This window comes from Salmo salar, chromosome ssa06 (genome assembly GCF_905237065.1).
Source record: "Salmo salar chromosome ssa06, Ssal_v3.1, whole genome shotgun sequence".
In the NCBI taxonomy this organism is placed as follows: domain Eukaryota; kingdom Metazoa; phylum Chordata; class Actinopteri; order Salmoniformes; family Salmonidae; genus Salmo; species Salmo salar.
The window spans coordinates 71,047,500-71,073,454 of record NC_059447.1 but is presented as its reverse complement, the minus strand read 5'-3'; the positions used below and the strand labels follow the sequence as shown (position 1 = coordinate 71,073,454).

Below are 25,955 nucleotides of genomic sequence, written 5' to 3'. Positions count from 1 at the left end.
ACACACACACACACACACACACACACACACACACACACACACACACACCGAGACCAGGGAATTATGTTGCGAAACATTTTATAACGTGAATTTCCATTTCTCTGATCACATTCAGTTCCTCCTATGTTGAGCCTTGAGGGATCACATCCTACTAGTGTTTTCATTAACACACACTTTCAATTCCATTCTGTTAAATATTGTCACTAATAAAGGATTAAGCCAAGATGACAAAACATGCAATTAAAATGCTTTATTTTTTGTTCTTGTAGTAGATTCAATGTACATTGTCACATATACATTTGATAAACCCAGCACTTAAAAAAAAGCATTTACACTTGCCTATGATACTCAACTTCTTGGGCAGAGGGAGGGTTCACTCCCCCCGTCTGATGCTTTTTGTACCTCACAAGGAATTATACATCCATGATCAAACACAATGTTTAAAAAAATACACCTCTTAGTACATCTATCACAAAGACATCAAGTGAAAATCCAGCAATTGCAGAAAGAGGAAATTAGGAGTATATGTATAATTAGTTAACTACATGCACCGTACATGTGAAAGCTGTAAGTAGCAGTAAAAGTATTGTTGAGCAGATAAAGTATTCTTGTCCGTTAGTTTACTCCAATCTGGGGAGGGGTGGTAGTGTTGAGTAAAAATAAAGGGGATTAGAAATGAAGCAAAATATTAGATTTCAGGTTCTATCAAATTATCTGCAATATTAAAACTGATCTATCCTATGGTACCTTCTATGTTATTTTTTTCTTTCAAGACTTATTTTTGTGTCCATGTGTGTGACTAGCATTGTCTAGAACACTCAAACATTACACAGATCATCATGATAAAAAACAGACAAAAACGTATTAGTTATGGCACAGCCTTAGTCCCACCTTTGTTCACACCTTAAAAAAACCTTTTTTTAAACCTCTTGGCACCATTTATGAAACATGACAGTTACATGCGTGATTGTGACAACAGTGTGAGAACAATGAGAACATAGTGGTAACGGTAAGAGGGTTAGTTTCTAGATCTAGTGTGTCACCTCCATCAGGGTGCTCCTCTGTCTTCCACAACCAGAGCCTGATAACACAGGGCATCAGGGAGGGCACTAGATCACGTCTGGGGGCAGGGAGAGGGGAAACGTGGGTGTTGGGATGGGGTTGGCAGGGTCCAGAGTCAGTGGGTTGGGGTCTGCCAGGACCCACTCCCTGGACAGTACCCCTTCCGCATGGGGTGGTTAGAAGTTAGGAAGTCCATGGTAACGACAGCTTGGAGTGAGATATTGGGTTCAGGGTCACACCCTCCCTGAACAGCAGCCCCTGTTGTGATAGTAGAGACAGAAGATGGGGCTACGGTGGGGGGGAGGCTCGGAGACCCAGTCCTTGACCTCTAGGCCTTCTGTGTGAGGCGGGCTGGGGTGCGAGCCGGAGGGTGGACGCAGTAGAAGTCCTCACTGCTAGCAGCAGCCTGACTTACTCTCGGCAGCCATCGTCTCCTGGTCCAGTTTGATGCGGTCTCCGTTGCTCTCCTCGTACGGCAGGCCCTTGTCATTCAGCAGGATGTTCTCCACCAGGAACCGAGCTGCCTCATCCACGTTGATGTTGTCCTGGGAAAGGTAAAAAAAAAAAAACAGGCTTAAGGTTAAAGGTCATATCAATTCACATGAAAACACGAATACAGTTTCTGGGGGATATTGGTTTAGGCAGTTACCTAACGAGGTGCAACATTGGTGAAACCGGTTTGGCCGCATCCATTTGTTACACAGAACATTAGTCTATAAAAAAATATATAAACCACTGGTTATTTCTCTAGCTTTCTCCTCTACCCAAGCAAAAGAGGTTATGTTCTCAGCTGTCAACTAAAGATGACCGCCTTCCCCATGACATATGGATGAAGTTTATGGTAGAGAAAATGAAAAGAATTATGGAACGATGCAGGGTCGCTCTCTGAGCTGTCCAACAGTTGATGTCCTGACCACAAGATGTCACAGAAAGTCATGTGACCTGTGTGCCTTCCCCAACCTTTAGGGACCGTAGCCCGGGACTGCCGCAGAGAAATATTAGCCCATAGAGCAGTGGCGGATTTAGGTATAAGCGACATGGGCAGCCGCCCAGGGTGGCATCCTGCCGGGGGCAGCACAGGGTCCCCACACAAAAAATTTGCGTGATCGGTTTTCTATCACTCATTTGCACGTCACGTCAATGATATCATGTCACCGTGTGGGACTGTGGGTCAATCAACCTTGTTGGAGTGGGCGCCCTGATTGTAGTTTGTGAGCTAGGCAGGCTACTACCTGGGAAGGTCTCCCACTCAGAAGTATGAGATGGGGAGGGGGGCGGGGATAGGTTGCCATTAGAGGTGGGGGAGCGGGGGAATCTATTAAATAGCGCACCTCTAACTTTGTACAGTACAAATGCAATTAGTAATGCAATTAGTTGTGCAATTTAGTTTGTGTTTCTTGTTTGAAGTGCAATAGTGGAATAATCAGGTTCTCTTCTTTATAAGTGTGTTATTCTACTTGTGTGATATAGGATTTGTGCAATTTAGTTTTATTTGTGTGTTTTTTGTTAGCAATAGGGTAAGTGTAATAATTCAATTTGCTTTTTTATTTGTATTTATATACTACAATTTGTTTCATTTTGATATGAGTCTTTATGTATATATTTGTATAGTTATAAATGTTATGATTATTTATTTGTGTTCCAAATGTCTGAATAAAAATTACAGTTAATGCAGAAAGGGGCATTTTTTTTTGCGCCGGCGGGGGTGCTGAAGGGGGGCTTTGCCCAGGGAGCCATACAAGCTAGAACTGCCACTGCCATAGAAAGAAAGCACGAGATTGAACTTCACTCAACTTTCTAGAGCAGTGGTCACCAACCGGTCGATCACGCTAAAAACCATAAAATGCACGTTCTTCCTCTTTACACTCAGCACTACAACAAGCACTGCAGCAGTAATGAAAGTAGGAAAGTGTATCTTTTAAGCTTGCATTGTTGTTATTATTAGCGACTTGGGTCTTTTTTAATATGGAGTAATATTTAACTTTCTCTGTTCATAGGAGTAGCATGAATTAGCGACTCGAGTTTCACCATCATATGGTAAGGGAAGTTGAGAGGTGGTGCTCTCACCCTCTGCTGAGATACAGGCACAATCAGCCCAATAAAATAAAATAAAAAGCAAATTATTTAAATGTATGCTGACTCAGCTGTGCTTCATAAGTAATACAACATAATATCTATTACTGGTGTGATCATATACCCTACCTCAAATGTTGTAATATATTTTTTTCAAAGGCCCGAACAACTATGCATTGGCAGGGCAATTCAAGCAAAGCCAATATGCGGTGGTAATGTATTGTGCCTATAGCTTACTGCACAAACTTCATTGCAACAGTACTGTTTTTAATTAGTTAATGTTGCATAGGCTTACGTTTTTAATAATGTTAAAAAAGATCTGAGTGGTAGATCTCGGCTTGCATTTTGACTCGGTGATCTTGACTCAGAAAAGGTTGGTGACCACTTCTAGTTTTCCCTGTTAACACTAATCGACGTTTCCCTTTACTGTGGCAATTGTGATCGAATCAGCGCAATGTTATCCACTTTCAAAGCAACATACCGAAACAAATGAACTATGCAAAAGATTTTGTTGTAGGCAGAACGCATCGGAGTAGGATTCTATTGCATTGACATGCACTACTCAGCCCATACTCGTCTACACAGACCAGTGTGGCATAAACAATTCAGAGCTGCAGTAGGCCTATATGCAAATAGACCATTGCCATACAGTGGATATAAAAAGTCTACACACCCCTGTTAAAATGCCAGGTTTTTGTGATGTAAAAGAATGAGGCAAAGATAAATCATGTCAGAACTTTTTCTACTGTTAATGTGACCTATAATGTGAACAATTCAATTGAAAAACAAACTGAAATCTTCGAGGGGGAAAAATGAAAAATAAAAACCTTACAATAACCTGGTTGCATAAGTGTGCACACCCTCTTATAACTGGGGATGTGGCTGTGTTCAGAATTAACCAATCACATTCAAACTCATGTTAAATAGAAGTTATTAAACACCTGCCATCATTTAAAGTGACTGATTAATCACAAATAAAGTTCAGCTGTTCTAGTAGGATTTTCCTGACATTTTCTTAGTTGCATCTCAGAGCAAAAGCCATGGTCCGCAGAGAGCTTCCAAAGCATCAGAGGGATCTCATTGTTGAAAGATATTAGTCAGGAGAAGGGTACAAAATAATTTCCAAAGCATTACATATACCATGGAACACAGTGAAGACAGTCATCATCAAGTGGAGAAAATATGGCACCACAGAGACATTACCAAGAACTGGACGTCCCACCAAAATGTATGAAAAGATGAGAAGAAAACTGGTCAGGGAGGCTTCCAAGAGGCCTACAGCAACATTAAAGGAACTGCAGGAATTTCTGGTAAGTACTGGCTGTGTGCTACATGTGACAACAATCTCCCGTATTCTTCATATGAATGGGCTATGGGGTAGGGTGGCAAGACGGAAGCCTTTTCTTACAATGAAAAACATCCAAGCCCGGCTGAAGTTTGCAAAAACAAACATCAAGTCCCCCAAAAGCACGTGGGAAAATGTGTTAAGGTCTGATGAAACCAAGGTTGAACTTTTTGGCCATAATTCCAAAAGGTATGTTTGGCGCAAAAACAACACTGCACATCACCCAAAGAACACCATAACCACAGTGAAGCATGGTGGTGGCAGCATCATGCTTTGGGGCTGTTTTTCGTCAGCTGGAACCAGGGCCTTAGTCAGGGTGGAGGGAATTATGAACAGTTCCAAATACCAGGCAATTTTGGCACAAAACCTTCAGGCGTCCGTTAGAAAGCTGAAGATGAAGTTCACCTTTCAGCACGACAACGACCCAAAGCACACATCCAAATCCACGAAAGCATGGCTTCACCAGAAGAAGATTAACGTTTTGGAATGGCCCAGCCAGAGCCCAGACCTGAATCCAATTGAACATCTCTGGGGTGATCTGAAGAGGGCTGTGCACAGGAGATGTCCTCGCAATCTGACAGATTTGGAGCGCTTTTGCAAAGAAGAGTGGGCAAATATTGCTAATAGACTCCTACACAAAAAGACAGTGTTGTAATAAAATCAAAAGGTGCTTCAACAAAGTATTAGTTTAAGGGTGTGCACACTTATGCAACCAGGTTATTGTGAGTTTTTATTTTTTATTTTTCCCCCTCAAAGATTTGTTTGTTTTTCAATTGAATTGTTCACGTTATAGGTCACATTAAAGGTGGAAAAAGTTCTGACATGATTTATCTTTGTCTCATTATTTTATATCACAAAAACCTGGCATTTTAACCTCTTAGGGCTAGTGGGCAGTATTTACACCGCCGGATAAAAAACGTACCCGATTTAATCTGGTTACTACTCCTACCCAGTAACTAGAATATGCATATACTTATTAGATATGGATAGAAAACACCCTAAAGTTTCTAAAACTGTTTGAATGGTGTCTGTGAGTATAACAGAACTCATATGGCAGGCAAAAACCTGAGAGATTCCTTTACAGGAAGTGGCCTGTCTGACCATTTATTGATATTCTTTGACATCTCTTTCCAAAACAAAGGATCTCTGCGGTAACGTGACACTTCCCACGGCTCCCATAGGCTCTCAGAGCCCGGGAAAAAGCTGAATGTCGTCATTCCAGCCCCAGGCTGAAACACATTATCGCCTTTGTCAAGTGGCCGATCAAGGGACAGTGGGCTTAGGCGCGTGCACTGGTCGCCCCCGTCTTTCTTTTTTTTCTCCTCTATTTACCGAAACGCAGATTCCCGGTCGGAATATTATCGCTTTTTTACGACATAAATTGCATAAAAATTTATTTTAAACAGCGGTTGACATGCTTCAAGTACGGTAATGGAATATTTAGAATTGTTTTGTCACGAAATGCGCCATGCTCGTAACCCTGATTTACCATTTCGGATAGTGTCTAGAACGCACGAACAAAACGCCGCTGTTTGGATATAACGATGGATTATTTGGGACCAAACCAACATTTGTTATTGAAGTAGAAGTCCTGGGAGTGCATTCTGACGAAGAACAGCAAAGGTAATAACATTTTTGTTATAGTAAATCTGATTTTGGTGAAGGCTAAACTTGCTGGGTGTCTAAATAGCTAACCTGTGATGGCTGGGCTATGTACTTAGAATATTTTTAAAATTGTGCTTTCACCAAAAAGCTATTTTAAAATCGGACATATCGAGTGCATAGAGGAGTTCTGTATCTATAATTCTTAAAATAATTGTTATGCTTTTTGTGAACGTTTATCGTGAGTAATTTAGTAAATTGTTAGTAAATTCCCCGGAAGTTTGCGGGGGGTATGCTAGTTCTGAACGTCACATGCTAATGTAAAAAGCTGTTTTTTGATATAAATATGAACTTGATTGAACAAAACATGCATGTATTGTATAACATAATGTCCTAGGGTTGTCATCTGATGAAGATCATCAAAGGTTAGTGCTGCATTTAGCTGTGGTTTGGGTTTATGTGACATTATATGCTAGCTTGAAAAATGGGTGTCTATTTCTGGCTGGGTACTCTGCTGACATAATCTAATGTTTTGCTTTCGTTGTAAAGCCTTTTTGAAATCGGACAGTGTGGTTAGATAAAGGAGAGTCTTGTCTTTAAAATGGTGTAAAATAGTTATATGTTTGAGAAATTGAAGTAATAGCATTTTTAAGGTATTTGAATATCGCACCACGGGATTAGACTGGCTGTTGCGTAGGTGGGACGATTTGGTGCCACCTACCCTAGAGAGGTTAACAGGGGTGTGTAGAGTTTTTAAATCCACTGTATATGGATCTGTGCCATTTACATTGAACTGGACTGTGTTTACAGCATGAGCAGTCATGAGTAGATGCACTTGTTTTAAGATCAAAGCGAGAGCTGCCTGTAGCCATGTGCAGATTTAGCTCATACCCTTTGCTAGTTAGTGAGTTATTAGCCCAGTTATAGATCATTTGTAGTCAGTAATAGAGGAGTGATTGCTTCCTACAAGAGCACAAAACATGTACATTTCTAGACATCTTTGGAAAGTGAGTCAGGTAAAGAGCTTTTTTTTCTTAAAGGGGGCAGTGTTGTATTTTGAGACGGGCTTGAATAAGCTAAGTAGCCAATGGGACGAGGTTAGCATAATTTGTCTGATTCTCTGTAATAATGGTATGGGAATAATGCATTTTATTTTGTAAAGTGGTTTCTTGCCTCAAACACAACATTTTCAGTCACCTCCTTGTCTGAAAGACAAGTGGATAAACAGGTTAATGTCAAGCTCTGCATGTTTTGTTTTTTTTCCAAAAGTCTCATGGAATGTAGGCCTACATTGAACACCACACATTGGCTGCTACTTTAGGCTGAATGAGAACAGCTATTTCCATGTTAAAATGTTATGGTATGCATTTGCATTTAGCCATTGTTTTTGATGATAGGCAACACTCTGTTAGGCCTACATTATGATCAAATAGCCACAGTCGCCTACTTGGCCACTGTTAAAACTGTAACTTAAAAGCGGGTACAGCCTCAATGTTCACAGTAAACGTGCGCTGGAAGTTGCACAGAATTTTCACAATGTTCAAGGTAGCGAAATGCCTAACACTCAGAATTAGAGGTTATACCAGGTTTTGTTCATCCTGATCAGACAGGTTTTTTACATGAATGATACATTGGAGACAATATATGACAACTACTAGAAATAGAAGAAGAAACATCTAAGAAGCCAGGCCTGGTATTCATAGAAGATTTTGAAAAGGCTTTTTATATACGAATGTTATATATAAATGCCTGGATTTTTTCTAATCTTGGTGAGTCTCTTCTTCAAATGTATAGCAAACCCATGTGTAAAATAGTAAATAGCGGCTACTTCTCAGATAGTTTTGAACTGTGAAGAGGAGTTAAACAAGGGTGTCCGTGGTCACCATATCTATTCGTTATGGCCTTCGAAATGCTAGCTATTAAAATCAGATCAAATAACAATATCAGAGGATTAGAAATCCAAGGCTTAATAAAAACAAAGATGTCCATGTATGCCGATGACTGAAGTTCAATATTAAGTCTGCAAGCAAGATCTCTGAAATGTCTCATTGAAGAGATAACTTTTCTGGCCTCTCTGGACTAAAACCTAATTATGATAAGTGTACCATATTATGTATTGTATCTGTAAAAAACACAACTTTTATATTACCCTGCAGCTTACCTATAAATGGGCTGACGGTCAAGTAGACGTACTTGGTATTCATATCACAAAAGCTATAAATAAGCTCTCTACAATGAATTTCAATAGAAAACTAGTACAAATAGAAAAGATCCTGAGGTAAATACCAGTCTATTTAATGGGAAAATTACACAGATTAACTCCTTAGTCATATCTCAGTTTACTCACTTATGGCGCTGCCTACTCCTGATTCTTTTTTAAATCATATTTCACTTTATCTGGGATGCTAAACCAGACAAGATGAAGCGTGCCTATCTATATAATGAATATGAACTGGGTGGGCTGAGATTATTAAATGTAAAAGCACGAAACCTCTCTAAAAGCTTCACTTATACAAAAGTTTTACTTTAACCCAAAATGGTTCTCAAGTAGATACTAAGAAAAGCTCATCCCTTGTTTAAAAATTGCTATGTCTCATTTTCGATTAATTGAAAATGAAACCTTGTTCAAAGTATCTCTTTTTCAAACCAGCAATGCAGAGCAATTTCATATAAAATATATTAACAAATAATTATTTTGTTTTTAAATGATATTAGAATGGTAGACTTCTGTCTTTCATGGAGCTATCGGAATTGTATGGGAAGGTCTGCTCAATCCAAGATTACAATCAACTGATTACAGCACTACCCCCCCAAAAAAAACTGTCAGAAAAACAAAAATATAATAAATAGGAAAGTATACCGGTTTCATTTTTGAGGACCAGGATGTTGACGGCTGTGCCATACAGATTGCAAAATAGCTGGGAAGAGATTTTTGATGTACCGATTTACATAGCACAGGGTGTATGAGTTGATATATAAAATGACGCAAGATTCAAGACTTCGTGCTTTTCAGCTAAAACTATGTATAGAAAATTCTTGAATATTTGGGGCATAGAATCATCGCAGCTCTGCAGATTTTGTTGTACAGAATCAATAGACCATTTGTCTGGTATTGCCCTTAGGTAGCCTGTTTCTGGTTTCAGGTTCAGGAATGGCTGAAAAAGCATAATATTAAATGTAAAATTGACCGTAGAAATAGCATTGTGGGGAGATTTTGAGAGACCTGTTCAGTAAATTACTAATACTCTTAGTAAAAGTATTTATCTTCAACTCACAATCTGTGGATTCTATTATTTGATAGATTCAAATTGTATGTTAAACATCACAGCATTGTTGAAAGATACACTATATATACAAAAGTATGTGGACACCCCTTCAAATTAGTGGAATCGCCTATTTCAGTCACACCCATTGTTGACAGGTGTATAAAATTGAGCACACATCCATGCAATCTCCATAGACAAACATTGGCAGTAGAATGGCATTACTGAAGAGCTCAGTGACTTTCAATGTGGCACCGTCATAGGATGCCACCTTTCCAACAAGTCAGTTCGTCAAATTTCTGCCCTGCTAGAGCTGCCCCGGTCAACTGTAAGTGCTGTTATTGTGAAGTGGAAACGTCTAGGAGCAACAATGGCTCAGCCGCGAAGTGGTAGGCCACACAAGCTCACAGAACTTGACTGCCGAGAGCTGAAGCGAGTAAAAATTGCCTGTCCTCGGGTGCAACACTCACTACCGAGTTCCAAACTGCCGCTGGAAGAAACGTCAGCACAAGAACTGTTCGTCGGGAGCTTTATGAAATGGGTTTCCATGACCGAGCAGCCGCACACAAGTCTAGGATCACCATGCGCAATGCCAAGCATCGGCTAGAGTGGTATAAAGCTTGCTGCCATTGGACTCTGGAGCAGTGGAAACGCGTTCTCTGGAGTGATAAATCACGCTTCACCATCTGGCAGTCCGACGGACGAATCTGGGTTTGGCGGATGCCAGGAGAACACTACCTTTTCCAATGCATAGTGCCAACTGTAAAGAGTGGTGGAGTAAGAATAATGGTCTGGGGCTGTTTTTCATGGTTTGGGCTAGGCCCCTTAGTTCCTACAGCATACAATGACATTCTAGATGATTCTGTGCTTCAAACTTTGTGGCAACAGTTTGGGGAAGGCCCTTTCTGCTTCAGCATGCCCCTGTGCACAAAGCGAGGTCCATATAGAAATGAAGGGGGAGATTTTTTCAGGGGGGGTGGGACCTTTGGTGGGGGGGGGGGTCTCGGACGGTTGAGGGGCATCTCTCGGTGAACTGTGTGGGGGGGGGCACTTGACCCTGGTTGTGCCCTTGGGCGGGGCACTTGACCCTGGTTGCTCCTGTGTCTGCTCGATGACTATGAGTGGCTACATTGCAGGTAGATTGTATGTTTTGAAAATTCAATACAAAAAAAATGTATATTAAAAAGATGAATCCTGTATGGCTAATGTGGCCAACACATTACTGAGCATCAACTGAAGTGTGAATGTCTAGGGCAAATGATTGTGCAAACTGCGTGTGTGTCCATGAATGTGGCGTGGTATACTTTGTCTTGTAACAAGTTCAACTAGCATTTTGTTTGTTGTTTTGAGTCTATTTTTCCTGGTTGCTACAGTATATCTGCTGTGTAGCTGGTCGGTTCCCTAGAGCCAAGTCGTTTTTTCAGAATTCCTCAGTAATTCAGAAACATGAGGCCGGTGAGAGCCTTTGATGTTAGAGAGGGAGAGAAAGAGAGCGAAAGAAAGAAAGACAGACGAGGAAGGGAAGGAGAAAGGGAGAGAAGGAGGGGGACCGATGGAGAGAGGTAAATAGAGAAAGACAGTGAGAACCAGAAAGAGAGAGAGTGATATTTCCCTTGAGTCTCATATTTAAGGAGATGGTTGTTAGAATAGAGGTTCAGCACAAAATAAGAGCAGACGTGTCTCTAAAACACACATGTGGTACGTGCACACACAGCCAGAGTTCCATGCCAACCATCTGAGTTATGTCCCCTAATAGAGTTATTTATCTCAGGAACATGTGCTGGTGCATGCTGGGTACTAGCACACCTTCTGTCACTCACATGAACACACACGCTCACATCCGTATGCACAGCTGCAGGTGATGACAGAAAAGTGAATTCAGCAGCAGGGACATTTTGCGTTTCACAAAGGCTGAGATTTCCTGAAGGCTAATGTTTGCCATTCTGTTGAACTGCTTGACAGAAGTGCTCACTGCATACAATCCCACACACTAAAACGCACACACACTTCTCAAGGCTTTGAACAGACATAGATAAAGTCTTTCTCACAATTAAGGTTAATAGGTGATCCTATGAGAAATTACACAGGAAATCAAGTTTAAAGCACAGAATCTTCTACAGTACATCAATATTTGACCATCAAGCTGTTGCAACAATCAGGGTGGCTTTATGAAGGCAATTTTACTTTGGATATGAATATGGATTGTGCTACAAGATTCAACACGATGGCCTATTATGAGGATCTGTAAAAGGTTGGACTTGACCGATTCTGCAGGGAGGAATTCTCTCCTATAGCAGAGATGGGGCTGAAATAGCAGTGGCCTACTTTGGTTTCTAGTGGCACACGCTATGATCAGTCAAAGGACATGTCTAAGCTCTTACAGGTCTAACAGCTCAGGATTAGAGCTGGGAAACGCTGAGGTTATCACATCCTCAAAGCTGATAAAGACAGAGTTTGTGTGGCTCTGAAAGATCTCCCCATGGGCTAGGGCAGTGTTCCCAACCAGGACTACCTATCCACTGGGGGTACTTGAGAAGACTCATGAGACCTACTGGTAAAATCCACAGGAAGGGGAACCTCAGGGGTTCCCCATGCAGAGAAAAACATCTGTTGGTGGTGCAGTAACCAAAAAAGGTTGGAAACCACTGGGCTAGGGAATGTGTGTGTGTGTGTGTGTGTGTGTGCGCACACGCGTAAATGCTACAACTGTCTAAACAAATCCTACTCAAACACATACACCATATTGTTTCATTGGTGTGTGTGACCCCTTGCTCAGACCTGGTACAGTGTCTGTCTGGAAAGGTGCTACTGTGTGTAGTGGACAGGGGAACTGCAGGGGGACATGTGTGAGAGGTAATTGTCATTTACCCAGGGTTAGGGGCTCGTGGGGGCATTGGAATTGAGGTGACAGGGGCAAGCAGAAACCTAAAGACCCAGTGAATTGAGGTGCACACACACACAAACAGAGAGAGAGAGTTCCCTCCAATGCTTCATGACAGGCAGACCCCAGTTGACCTAATTTTCACACAGAGAGCTGATTTCAGTACATTCAAATAGTGTACAGACCCCTTTTCCCACATTTTGTTACGTTACAGCCTTATTCTAATATGGATTAAATTATATATTTTTTCCTTATCAATCTACACACAATACCCCATAATGACAAAGTGAAAACAGGTAGCATTGTGTTGTGCGACTAAACTGTACATTTTATTGTAACCAGCACAAGGTGCACCTGTGTAATGATCATGCTGTTTAATCAGCTTCTTGATATGCCACATGGATGGATATGTCAGGGGGGTGGATTATCTTGGCAAAGGAGAAATGTTCTCTTACAGGGATGTAAAGAAATTTGTGCACAACATTTTAGAGAAATAAGCTTTTGTGCATATGGAACATTTCTGGGATGTTTTATTTTAGCTCATGAAACATGGGACCAACACTTTACATGTTGCGTTTATATTTTTGTTCAGCATACATACTGTACATACATACATACATACATACATACATACATACATACATAAACTAACTAAATCCTGCTCACTGATCCCTAATTTAATTTCTCCCTAAAGACCTTGCCCAACAACCTCCAATAAAAGCTTTAAGTTGTCAAACAAAATAGTGTTTTCAGATGAGGAAAAGCACTCAATTTAAGGCCTTTAACATATCTTGGAATGGCATTGAAGACCGCTTCCATTATCGTTGTTATTGTGATGCTGGCTGGAACTGTTGGCGAGCATGCTTCTGTCTCTCCTAACTAAAAGTGCTCAGAGTGGCACGTTGGGGTATGCTTGTGTTTCCCAACTCTGCTCCTTTCAACAGCACAATGACCCACAGTACAAATAGTTATATTTGGTAGCACGAGGAGTACTGCTACAAAATGTTTTGATTTAACTCCCCCCAGTCAGGGCTTAAATCACCAGTGACTTAACACGTGTGTTACATTACCTTTTCATGCTATTCTTGCCTTTGACTTTTCCCCATCTATTCAGTGTTCAATGTTCCACACTGCCTTTTCCCACCTGGACAAAAGGAAGGCCTATGTCAGAATGCTGTTCATTGACTACAGCTCAGCATTCAACACCATAGTGCCCACAAAGCTCATCACTAAGCTAAGGACCCTGGGACTAAACACCTCCCAATGCAACTGGATCTTGGACTTCCTGACGGACAGCCCCCAGGTGGTAAGGGTAGGAAACAACACATCTGCCACGCTGATCCTCAACACTTGGGCTCCTCGGGGTGGGTGCTTAGTCCCCTGTACTCTCTGTTCACCCACAACTGCGTGGCCAAGCACAACTCCAACACCATCATTAAGTTTGCTGACGACAAAACAGTGGTAGGCCTGATCACCGACAATGATGAGACAGCCTATATGGAGGAGGTGAAAACAACCTCTCCCTCAATGTGAGCAAGACAAAGGAGCTGATCGTGGACTATAGGAAAAGGAGGGCCAAACACACCCCAATTAACGTAGACGGGGCTGAAGTGGAGCGGGTCGAGAGTTTCAAGTTCCTTGGTGTTCACATCACCAACAAACTATCATGATCCGAACACACCAAGATAGTTGTGAAGAGGGCACGACAAAACCTTTTCCCCCTCAGGAGACTGAAAAGATTTGGCATGGGTCCCCAGATCCTCAAAAAGTTCTACAGCTGCACCATCGAGAACATCCTGACTGGTTGCATCACCGCCTGGTATGGAAACTGCTTGGCATCTGACCGTAAGGTGCTACAGAGGGTAGTGTGGACGGCCCAGTACATCACTGGGGCCAAGCTTCCTGACATCCAGGACCTATATACTAGGCATGGTCAGAGGAAGGCCCAAAATGTGTCATAGACTGTTCTCTCTGCTACCGCACGGCAAGTTGTACCGGAGCGTCTAGTACCAAAAGGCTTCGTAACAGCTTCTACCCACAAGCCATAAGACTGTGAACAATGAATCAAATGGCAACCTGGACTATTTACATTGACCCCCCCCCTTCGTTTTTACACTGCTACTACTCGCTGTTTATTATCTATAAATAGTCACTTTACAAATTACCTCGACTAACCTGTACCCCGCACATTGACTCGGCACCGGTACCCCATGTATATAGCCTCGTTATTGTTATGTTATTTTCATGTAATTATTTTTTTTTTTAACTTTAGTTTATTTAGTAAATATATTCTTAACTCTATTTATTTTACTGCAATGTTGGTAAAGGGCTTGTAAAAGTAAGCATTTCACAGTAAGGTCTACACCTGTTGTCTTATTTTGTTACTGAAAAGCAACCTGTAAAACATTAGGAAGCAACCTTGGAAACAAAGACCTACATTTACCTTCCATTCAAGCTGATAAAAAAAGCCTAATGCACACACAAGTTATAATAGTATTCGTAGTACTATCACTGTAGTCAATGCTTCCTGATTAGGGGAGATCTAATGGCAACAAAGCACACTGTTATAGCAGAGGACGCTAGTGAGAGGAGGACTGCTCATAATAATGTCTGGAATGGAGTGAATGTAATAGTATCAAACAAATGGAAACCAGGTGTTTGATGTGTTTGAAACCATTCCATTCCAGCCATTACTATGAGCCTGTCCTCCCCATGTAAAGTACCACCAGCCACCACTGTGTTGTAGGCATATTTGTGTGTGTGTATGGTGTAGGCATATTTGTGTGTGTGTGTGTGTGTGTGTGTGTGTGTCTGTCTTACCTTGGCCGAGGTCTCGAACCAGCCCAGGAAGCCAGTCTCTTTACAGAAGTTGTCCATGAGGGAAGTGTTGTTGGAGGTCTCATTTTTCTGGTCACACTTATTGGCCAGCAGCACCGAGGGGATAGGGCTCCCATTGGCCAGTTTCACCTTGCTGTCCAAGTCGTGTTTCCATTTGGACACGGCCTCAAACGTGGAGCCCCTCGTCACGTCAAACACCACGAATGCCCCCACCGCCTCCTTGTAGTACACCCGCGTCATGTTCCCAAATCGCTCCTGACCTGCATGGGGACAGGGAAGCAACACGATCAGTAACTCAATGGGTCAATGGCACAGTACACAATTAAACCTAGTAGGCCTGCGTCAAAGTAACTAAGGAGATGGATTAGTTAGTAAACAAAAGGCTATTGGGTCAAATGCTCAATGGGTTACCAGATGCAGAGATTCTGTTACAGCCCATAAGAGGACATCAGAAAGGGGTCAAGGAAAAACAAGACATCTGAATGTACAAAACACAGGAGCAGGCCTATAGAGGGGTGGAAGCGACTTAGCCTTTGAGTGTTGCTAATGAGACAGCAAAGCAGGGTCTGTTCCTTCTGTACACACACACAGATAGACCTGTGACAGGACATTCCACAGGCCCCATTACCCAGCGCAGTGAGTACAGCACAACAAGGGCCACTTGTGAGATCGATTACTCCACTAAATCACTCCCACTTGAGACATTTCAAGGTGCCAGTTTGGGGAGAATTAGCTCAGTTTACCAGGAATATGTACATGTTTTAGACATGGATATAAAACTGAATGAGGATTAGCCAGTGTTTCATAAGATGACAGAGGAAGGTAAAAGTCTCTGTCTCAGGTAAAATAAATGTGTTATCTTGAGCCTGCATTCAGAAGACAAACATTTTATTCTTCTGCTCTAAAGTGCTGTGTGAGAGTAGTGTTTTGCCTCCATTTTGGTTCCCCTTCACCACCAAATGACCAAAATGGATCTTGACCCACTTTTTCTAATTTGTCAAAGACTCAAGCCAAGGAAGAAATCTGCCTCCTCGATAATGAACCCATTCTCTCCAGTCTTGCTGGGAGAAATCTGGAATGATGCTTTACAAAGTGAAAGCAAGGGGAATTACCACCGGGATCCTGGGTGTCACGATCAATCTAAGCAAGGCACTACTCAAAATACAGTCACAACGAAGGCAAGACTATTATTCCGTAGCCATATTATCAGTCTGTGTATTAGCTATTAATCTCAGAGAGGAGTGAAAATGCAAACACTGATAATGAATGGCCAAAAGCCTGCGGCATTGATTAACAATTTGCATGCATAGGATTTCGATCTGCAAGCTTTAGTTGACATGGAGCATGGGTTGTAATCAATAATATGACGATGATTCTCCTATCTAAATCACCCCCTTCGGTTTCTCACTTAATTTCTATGTATACCTTAAATAGAACTGAACAAACTACAAATTTTGTCAGATGACAAGTACAATAAAATTGATATTATGCTTTCAAGCATTTGCTCTATTGTATGTGTGGCAATTTGTTTGGGATATTGCAACAATTTTTTTGATTTCTCACAAAGTTCCATCAAATTACAGTGGATATAAAAAGTCTACACACCCCTGTTAAAATGCCAGGTTTTTGTGATGTAAAAGAATGAGACAAAGATAAATCATGTCAGAACTTTTTCTACTGTTAATGTGACCTATAATGTGAACAATTCAATTGGAAAAACAAACTGAAATCTTCGAGGGGGAAAAATGAAAAATAAAAACCTTACAATAACCTGGTTGCATAAGTGTGCACACCCTCTTATAACTGGGGATGTGGCTGTGTTCAGAATTAACCAATCACATTCAAACTCTGATTAATCACAAATAAAGTTCAGCTGTTCTAGTAGGATTTTCCTGACATTTTCTTAGTTGCATCTCAGAGCAAAAGCCATGGTCCGCAGAGAGCTTCCAAAGCATCAGGGGGATCTCATTGTTGAAAGATATCAGTCAGGAGAAGGGTACAAAATAATTTCCAAAGCATTACATATACCATGGAACACAGTGAAGACAGTCATCATCAAGTGGAGAAAATATGGCACCACAGAGACATTACCAAGAACTGGACGTCCCTCCAAAATTTATGAAAAGATGAGAAGAAAACTGGTCAGGGAGGCTTCCAAGAGGCCTACAGCAACATTAAAGGAACTGCAGGAATTTCTGGCAAGTACTGGCTGTGTGCTACATGTGACAAAAATCTCCTGTATTGTTCATATGAATGGGCTATGGGGTAGGGTGGCAAGACGGAAGCCTTTTCTTACAATGAAAAACATCCAAGCCCGGCTGAAGTTTGCAAAAACAAACATCAAGTCCCCCAAAAGCACGTGGAAAAATGTGTTAAGGTCTGATGAAACCAAGGTTGAACTTTTTGGCCATAATTCCAAAAGGTGTGTTTGGCGCAAAAACAACACTGCACATCACCCAAAGAACACCATAACCACAGTGAAGCATGGTGGTGGCAGCATCATGCTTTGGGGCTGTTTTTCGTCAGCTGGAACCAGGGCCTTAGTCAGGGTGGAGGGAATTATGAACAGTTCCAAATACCAGGCAATTTTGGCACAAAACCTTCAGGCGTCCGTTAGAAAGCTGAAGATGAAGTTCACCTTTCAGCACGACAACGACCCAAAGCACACATCCAAATCCACGAAAGCATGGCTTCACCAGAAGAAGATTAACGTTTTGGAATGGCCCAGCCAGAGCCCAGACCTGAATCCAATTGAACATTTCTGGGGTGATCTGAAGAGGGCTGTGCACAGGAGATGTCCTCGCAATCTGACAGATTTGGAGCGCTTTTGCAAAGAAGAGTGGGCAAATATTGCCACATCAAGATGTGCCATGCTAATAGACTCCTACACAAAAAGACTGAGTGCTGTAATAAAATCAAAAGGTGCTTCAACAAAGTATTAGTTTAAGGGTGTGCACACTTATGCAACCAGGTTGTGAGTTTTTAATTTTTCCCCCTCAAAGATTTCAGTTTGTTTTTCAATTGAATTGTTCACGTTAAAAGGTGGGAAAAGTTCTGACATGATTTCTCTTTGTCTCATTATTTTACATCACAAAAACCTGGCATTTTAACAGGGGTGTGTAGACTTTTTAAATCCACTGTACATTAATGAGCACTGGACAAAACCTTTAGAGCAAACACATTTGAGGTGGAGCCCCATCTTCCACAAACTATTTCCAGGACAAGAACTTATAGAACCTTCAAGACTGCTGAAATCAATCAACCTGTGAGTGATTGTTCACTGAGGCGTACCTCAATTAAAGGTGAATCTTTGGTCGGGGGATTACTGGGAAGACTCAATCCCCCGACCTCTGCTTTACCTGTCTGGGGTCCAGGATCACACCCATGCAGCAATTCCCTCTCTCTCGCTGATCCAGCCCTCTTCTACATGTTATGTCATTTGCAGATCATAAGGCTTCCTACAGTTGTGTCAGGCAGGTTGTGTGTGAGACTGACAGCCATTTTGGGTTTACTACCGTTTTATTTGGCCATTTTTATTGTTCAGAAATGTGGTGGGTACTCTATTCGTTCGCTGGACTTTATCCTGCTAACTGTTCCAAATGTCCGAACTGAATTTGGTAAAAGGGCTTTTATGTACTCTGCGCCATCATCCTGGAACACCTTACAAAATACTTTTAAACTGGAAGAACTTGTCCCGATTGGTATTTTTAAATCACTGATGAATGATCTTGAGACTGATTCCCTGACCTGTCAATGTTTTTAATTTGCTGTTTTTGATTTAGTTATACTCTTGTGAATTCTATGGTTTTTACTAGATTATTTGTAGTTTTTCATGTTGTTGGTCTGTAATTTTTGTAATGACTTGGTGCTGCCCATCTTGGCCAGGACGCTCTTGAAAAGGAGATTTTAAATCTCAATGAGCCCTTCCTGGTTAAATAAAGGTTTAATAATAATAATAATAATAATAATAATAATAATAATAATAATATCAGGGGATGAAAGAGCTTCTGCACTCCACTGAACCCTGAACACTGCTGCCTGCCCCACTGCCTCACAGACACAGTCCAAAAAGAGAGGAATAAAGTGGAACAGACAGAGCTGTGATCATCCTCCCATATCTGAGCTCTTGCGAATCCACACCTCTGCCGTCTCTCAGCAGAATACTTAGTCGGAATGGAACATACAAGACTTCAGATTATTCTGGGGTGTTCTGTTCAAGCATCCCAGAATGTTCAGGAATCATTTTTAGAATGCTAGAAGGCTCTCAGTTCCATGTCCACGTGTCCGTACGGATGTTTACAACCATGTCCACGTGTCCGTACAGATGTTTACAACCATGTCCACGTGTCCGTACGGATGTTTACAACCATGTCCACGTGTCCGTACGGATGTTTACAACCATGTCCACGTGTCCGTACGGATGTTTACAACCATGTCCACGTGTCCGTACGGATGTTTACAACCATGTCCACGTGTCCGTACGGATGTTTACAACCATGTCCACGTGTCCGTACGGATGTTTACAACCATGTCCACGTGTCCGTACGGATGTTTACAACCATGTCCACGTGTCCGTACGGATGTTTACAACCATGTCCACGTGTCCGTACGGATGTTTACAACCATGTCCACGTGTCTGTACGGATGTTTACAACCATGTGGGCACGGATGTAGAGACAGGCAGGCAGAGAGAGGAGACAGACAGAGATGATCTATTCTAATGATATCACTCTGGGTTCTTTACCCTTTCACTATGACAGAAAAGTCTCAGAAGACGACAGAGCACCCATGGTATGTTATTGAAGAGATCTGGCAGGTTGCTATGCTAATATGGCAACAGCTCAGTTGGTTTTGATACATCTAACTGAGCCTGGTGAATGATTGATTTATGGTCTAATTGCTAGTTCCACAAACAACAAACCAGTATATACCAGCTCTGAGAGCAGGTGGCCAATGCACAGATATTTTAAGGGGTTGCATGACTCATGGTTACCTACTCACCTAATTCTAAAATTACCATCCAAGAAATAACTTTGTGTTGGAATGTGGACATCAAATTAGAAGGATAATGCCATGGCAGTGTTTAAAAATGATTGCACTGTCTGAACACATGTAAGTTACAACAGAAATGGACATTGCTGCTGCTGCAGCACACAATCCAATTAAAGAATGAGAACTAGCTCACCTCACTGCACAGCACTAGTCTCCACTGCATCCAAGTTAAACACTGAATAAAGAGAGCTGTTTCAGGAACCGTGACGGCAATTTCTCCCCCTGCAGTTTCACTTCATTACAGGTACTTACCCAGCTACGTATGGAAACTGAGTGGCGTGTCGCAGTGCGGGTGTGAGTGAGGGAGTCAATACACTGAGGGGCCTACAGGCCTGCTCAGTAATTGCTCATAATTGAGGGTCTAAATTTAGTTGGTTTAACCCCAGGTGAATTCACTGGGGACACGGCACAGTGGGAAGGCGAGATGATGGATTGAAATAAAGGCTTTACATTTTCAGGCCTTTCGGTGCCCAGAGATCCAAGAGAAGAAGTCTTCGGAGTGGAATACAGAAATAAAACACAGAACAAAATAACCTCACTTTATTAAACGTTTTCCGAGCATATTTGTTGGGTATCACTTTATTTTAAGGGTAACTAACACAGGTGTCAAGCCCTCAGATGTCCTCTTTAAAATAAATATACTTTTTTGGTAAAAATGTTGTCGTTTCTCTGTAATACCACCTAGCCATTTTATGAAGTTGGCTTTAGCTTGCCCAGAGACTCCCAATGTACCAACCTCATAACTAGCTACCAAGAAGCCATTTCAGGCTATCAATCAAGTTAGAGTAGCTAGCTTGTCTAACTATCTTAGCTGGCATGCCTTCTGGCAACGACTTTAGAAAAGAAAGCAATTACTAAATAAAGACTCACATTCCTTTCAATCTTTTACCCAGATTCAGAGAAGCAGGTTCAGTAACAAAAGATATATATTATACAACACACACACACACCACACACACGTCAGGTGGATACAGACGGCTCAAGAGGTATGCTTAGATATGTAGAAAAAGAAACATTTTTTTTACATTGAATTAAGCACAATGATTATGTCTCTAGATTGCAGTAAAAATGTGTTTCAGGTGTTTGGAAAATGCAAAATTCCTACAACTTCCAGACCTAGCCCCCTGTAGTTAGTCATACATGTATATATAGATACTGCAGGAATGTATCCCAATGACATGCCCATCCTTTGTGAGAAATCACACTGGTCAATCAAAACATTTATAAAGTATAAAGCGCTCACTTTAGATTAGGGACTGCAAAAATACTTAAATGATTAGTAAATTGTTTGTGGGAGTAATGATTAATAAACGGTGAATACACAATTTATATATGCCTTATAAATGGTTAATTAGGTACCCTTAAAATAAAGTGTTACCATTTATTGGCTTTTATTCGACAGGCTCCACACACACTTAAGGCTCAGGCTCAGTACGACCTCGAAGGAAAAATACTTTTCAGTGTGAATCGAATGAACTAGTGAACTGGGTAGTGAATAGAGTCAAATATTGACAGAAGTGCTCTAATACTTTCAAAATGTCAGCTATTTGTTGATGAGAGACGAGAGAGGTTTGGTACATTGATAAGCTTCTGAAGGCTACTCTCTTATTATTACCTATCCTGATGCCTAGTCACTTTACCTCATACCTAGTACCTCTGCACATTGATCTGGTACTGCTACTCCCTGTATAGCCCCATTCTTGTGTATAATTTTCCTCTGAGTTACTATTTTTTGTACTCTGCATTGTTGGGAAGAGCACGTTGTATTCGGCACATGTGACAAAACATTTTGATTTGATGTGGTTTTCACTCCCAACCTCGAAACAGGTTCACATACTGTACATACCGAACTTTAGAAGTCTGTTTTTCGCAAAAACATAACTTTCAAAGTTTGGTATGTATAGTATGTGAACCTGTTTCCAGGTTGGGAGTGACAACAAAGCAGTGAAACTCTCCTTTTCAATGTTATTCCTCTTTTCACCACTGTGCAAAAGTCAATTAAGATGTTATGAAACGTTCCCTGCACATGGCCTTGTCTCTGACTATTGTAGTCAGAGTACAGTGAGCGCTGTGCTAATTTTAAAGTACAGATACATTTTATGAACACCACCAAAACAGTGAATGGGAAAATGAATTGTCTGATTGGTCCCAGAAACTGATGGGTTGGAGCAGAGCCAGAACACAGGTAAGTAAAGCAATGTTTTGAAAATTCTGATACTCTGATTGGTTAGACAATTTAATCGCTGATGACTGTTTTGAACAACGCCCCTCATCAACACAAACGACTTCAATGATGGCAGATTCGGACTGAAGTATGTAGAGATAGATAGAAAAGTGTTAGAATTCAGTGTGTCGAATGATTTTGAATGATTTTCAAAAAAAATTGTGATACAAATGTAAAAAGGATGTTTAACATCCTTCCAACATGCAGTTGCCATCCTGTTTAAAAGACACCACTGACTTTATATCGAAACTACAAAGTATACCAGTTATTAATGAAGGAAATTGGCCAGTCACTGTGTTTCATCATTATACACCAATATTACGAATGATGGAGGCCCTCAAATTCTTCCTCTCCGACCACGGAAGCCTTGTGCCTTCAAATTATATAATTGAACTTGAGCAACTAGTGCACACTAAAAACTATTTTGTATTTGACAAATATTACTACCTACAGACCTTTGGAAAAGCGAAGGGAACCCCATTAGCCCCTAACTACGCAAATGTCTTTGGATTTAAATTTATGAAAATAATCCATTAAAAGAACATGTCAAATATTGGACCCGCTATAGACCAGACATGGGCAACTCTAGTCCTCAGGGCAGGAGTGGTGTCACACTTTTTCCACATCCCTAGCATCCACAACTGATTAAACAAATTGCATTCTAAAATGAATATGATGATAAGCTGATTATTGGAGTCAGGTGTGTTAGCTGTGGCAAAAGTGTGACACCAATCAGGCCCCTGAGGACTGGAGTTGCCCACCCGATGTAGACGATTTCTTTATTATCTGGACGGGTTCCGAAATGTAATTAAAATGAATCTCTTAACTACATTAACTCTAGAGTACAATCAATTTCCTTTACTATAGAAAAGAACATCAACTCTGTCCCATTTTTGTAAGCTAAGAAATGTATAATCTCTAAATACTACAGAAAACCTACAGATGAAAATACTATACTGACAGATGATAGTTACTGTACCATCCTCTCCCCCTAAAAAGAGGTTTACTAGTCAGACAACTTCAGAGACAACTTCAGAGACTGCATTTTATATCTGTGACACAGAGGAAGAATATGATAGATAATCAATCAAATTCTCTCCTTGAGCATTTCAGCTCGAGGACACCCCGAGACCTGGCTTGATGAAGCTCCAAAACAAGTTAAAAGCTTGAACTGAAGCCAGTTACTTAATAAATCCCAACAAAAACCGAAGAAACAGTTTTCTGTAAACTGTTTAATTACTTTCAACAACAGCCCTAATGGCATCACATCTTCATCAATAAGCACTGGCATATACTATCAGACTCCTCTTTACATTCTGCCTTCCAGAATCCACCTTTTATTTACCTAGAAAACGATCAAGAAATCTATCAAGAAATCTATCAAACATATTGGTCAAATCAGATGTGGTCAGAGAGAGAAAAGTGGCCTTCATGAAAGGATGTTTCCCAGGTAGATCATGTACCTCATGTAGGACCATAAAATGTACTTGTATGCCCTCAGACTTCTAGGACCTATGAATTAAAGTAATGTATAACTTTCACTACCAAAGTAGTCATTTATATTTTACAGTGTACTTGCAATAATATATATATTGGAAAAACATCCCGCGCCTTGAAAGTATGCCGTGTTGTGAAACACTTTAGAGAACAAAATCACTCTAATCATTAATTATGTTGCGTCGGGATTGAAAAAAATCCACCACACAGAGGAGTTGATTACGACAACAAATTAGTCCAAAGAGAAGCCATGTGAATATATAAATTCAACTCTGTATCCCCACGTTTTAAACAACTATATTACCTCCTTCCTACAGGCCAAATTTAGACCGTTGTACAAGAAGTGTCCATATCATATTTTGCATATCATTTATGAGTCAGCCCCACATATTTATGAACGGCCGATGCTGAGGTCCTTTGTGGTAAGCTATCTCATAAATATATATAATTTATCGAAGTGAGTAGACACCAAAGCCAATTCATTCATTAACAGTTCGCACCTGATGACCCCCAATTACCCTTCGTGCCCGCATCCATACCCTATAATTCTGTACTTCTTTGTGAATGTAACTTGTAGACAAGGGAAGCCAGATCCCTGATTGGCAGATGAGTAGCAACACTGGTGCTCATCGATTGCTTTGAATGAAAAAGGTTTGTGCCTACACACTGAAGGTGTCATGCTGGCATGGGATCAACCTGGAGCCGACTTAATAAGCTTCACTTTATTGAAAGCCATTGGAAATTCATTTCTTCAATGCAATCATAAAATGAGGACAAAGCTTAGGGGAAGACGATGTCAGAAGGAAATGTAACCTTTTTCCTTCAACACCTGGCTCAATATGCAGTGCCACTCAGATGGTGTGTTCGATATGTAAGCGTTGCTATTCTGCTGGAGTAGCCCTCTAGCCTTGCTGACACAACCCATGTGACCACACAGCGAGGAAGAGCTGTGACTGGTCTGGATAGAAGGCTGTTTGTTAATGCAATATTTGTTCAGAAATTGAGCGGACGCATTGATTGGTTCTCTCAAACATTTTTTTCTTTTTTTCTGGGAGATTGAGACCTCTCGCTGTTTGGATTTGAAAATCCAACAGTTGTAATGGAAGAGGGCGGCACTTGGAGGCTGTATGTGGCTGCGCCTGTGGGTGTTTGATTGAGAAAGATACGAAGGGGAACCATCAAGTAAAATCACAGTCCCCTTCATTATCAATGCATCATGCCGACAACATCAAAACAGCCTTTCAAAACTCTGAAGTCAGGAGGACTTCTAGTTAAGTGTTAGCCAGACTAGTAGCCCTCACCTTCTCAGGGGAGGAAAAAAAAAAGTCAAAAAGCTTCATAGAGATTGATTAAAGCGTTCAATAAATCCAACACACACACACCATAGTGATGATTTTAGTTTGTGCTGAGGTGTTAGGCCATTAGAGGCAGGATGAGGTTCAATGGTTAGACAATAGATGACTTGCTATCTATTTATTATACTGCAACCTCCAAGGCAGTCTTGTAAATAGCTCTAATCCCCAATGGGATTCGATGTAGGTAGCAATTCAACATTGTTGAGATAGAACAGGATAACACTTAGGGTTGCAAAGGGTCGGAAACTTTCCGGTAAATTTTCCATGGGAAGTTGAGCCCGGGAATTTGGGGAATTTAGCTTAAATTCATCAAAGAAAGTTAGCTTATTAGAGTGAACCTTTTTTTGTGGGATACACATAAGGCAATTCTAGGTCTTGTGGCATATTTTGGTTAAACTATCTCCAATTCAATGGAATTGCAACCCTCTACATGCACAGTGCACTCTTCCATCACATGTGCAGTGCACTCTTCCATCACATGTGCAGTGCACTCTTCCATCACATGTGCAGTGCACTCTTCCATCACATGTGCAGTGCACTCTTCCATCACATGTGCAGTGCACTCTTCCATCACATGTGCAGTGCACTCTTCCATCACATGTGCAGTGCACTCTTCCATCATATGTACAGTGCACTCTTCCATCACATGTGCAGTGCATTCTTCCATCACATGTGCAGTGCACTCTTCCATCACATGTACAGTGCACTCTTCCATCATATGTACAGCTGATTCTCAAGATCTTGCACACTAATGAGATGCTAT

The 25,955-nt window shown here is 41.2% G+C and overlaps 1 protein-coding gene across 1 annotated transcript in view; it reads right to left on the bottom strand.

The window, feature by feature from the left end:
* Positions 1-235: 235 nt before the first annotated feature.
* Positions 236-25,955, bottom strand: part of LOC106607994 (ras-related protein Rab-32) — a 47,916-nt gene continuing 22,196 nt past the window's right edge. The window contains exons 2-3 of the mRNA XM_014205578.2: positions 15,047-15,324; positions 236-1,607 (exon numbers count right to left, since the gene is read on the bottom strand). Coding sequence (XP_014061053.1) covers positions 1,458-1,607; positions 15,047-15,324 — 428 coding nt within the window. The 3' untranslated portion in view covers positions 236-1,457. The remainder of the gene's footprint in view (positions 1,608-15,046; positions 15,325-25,955) is intronic.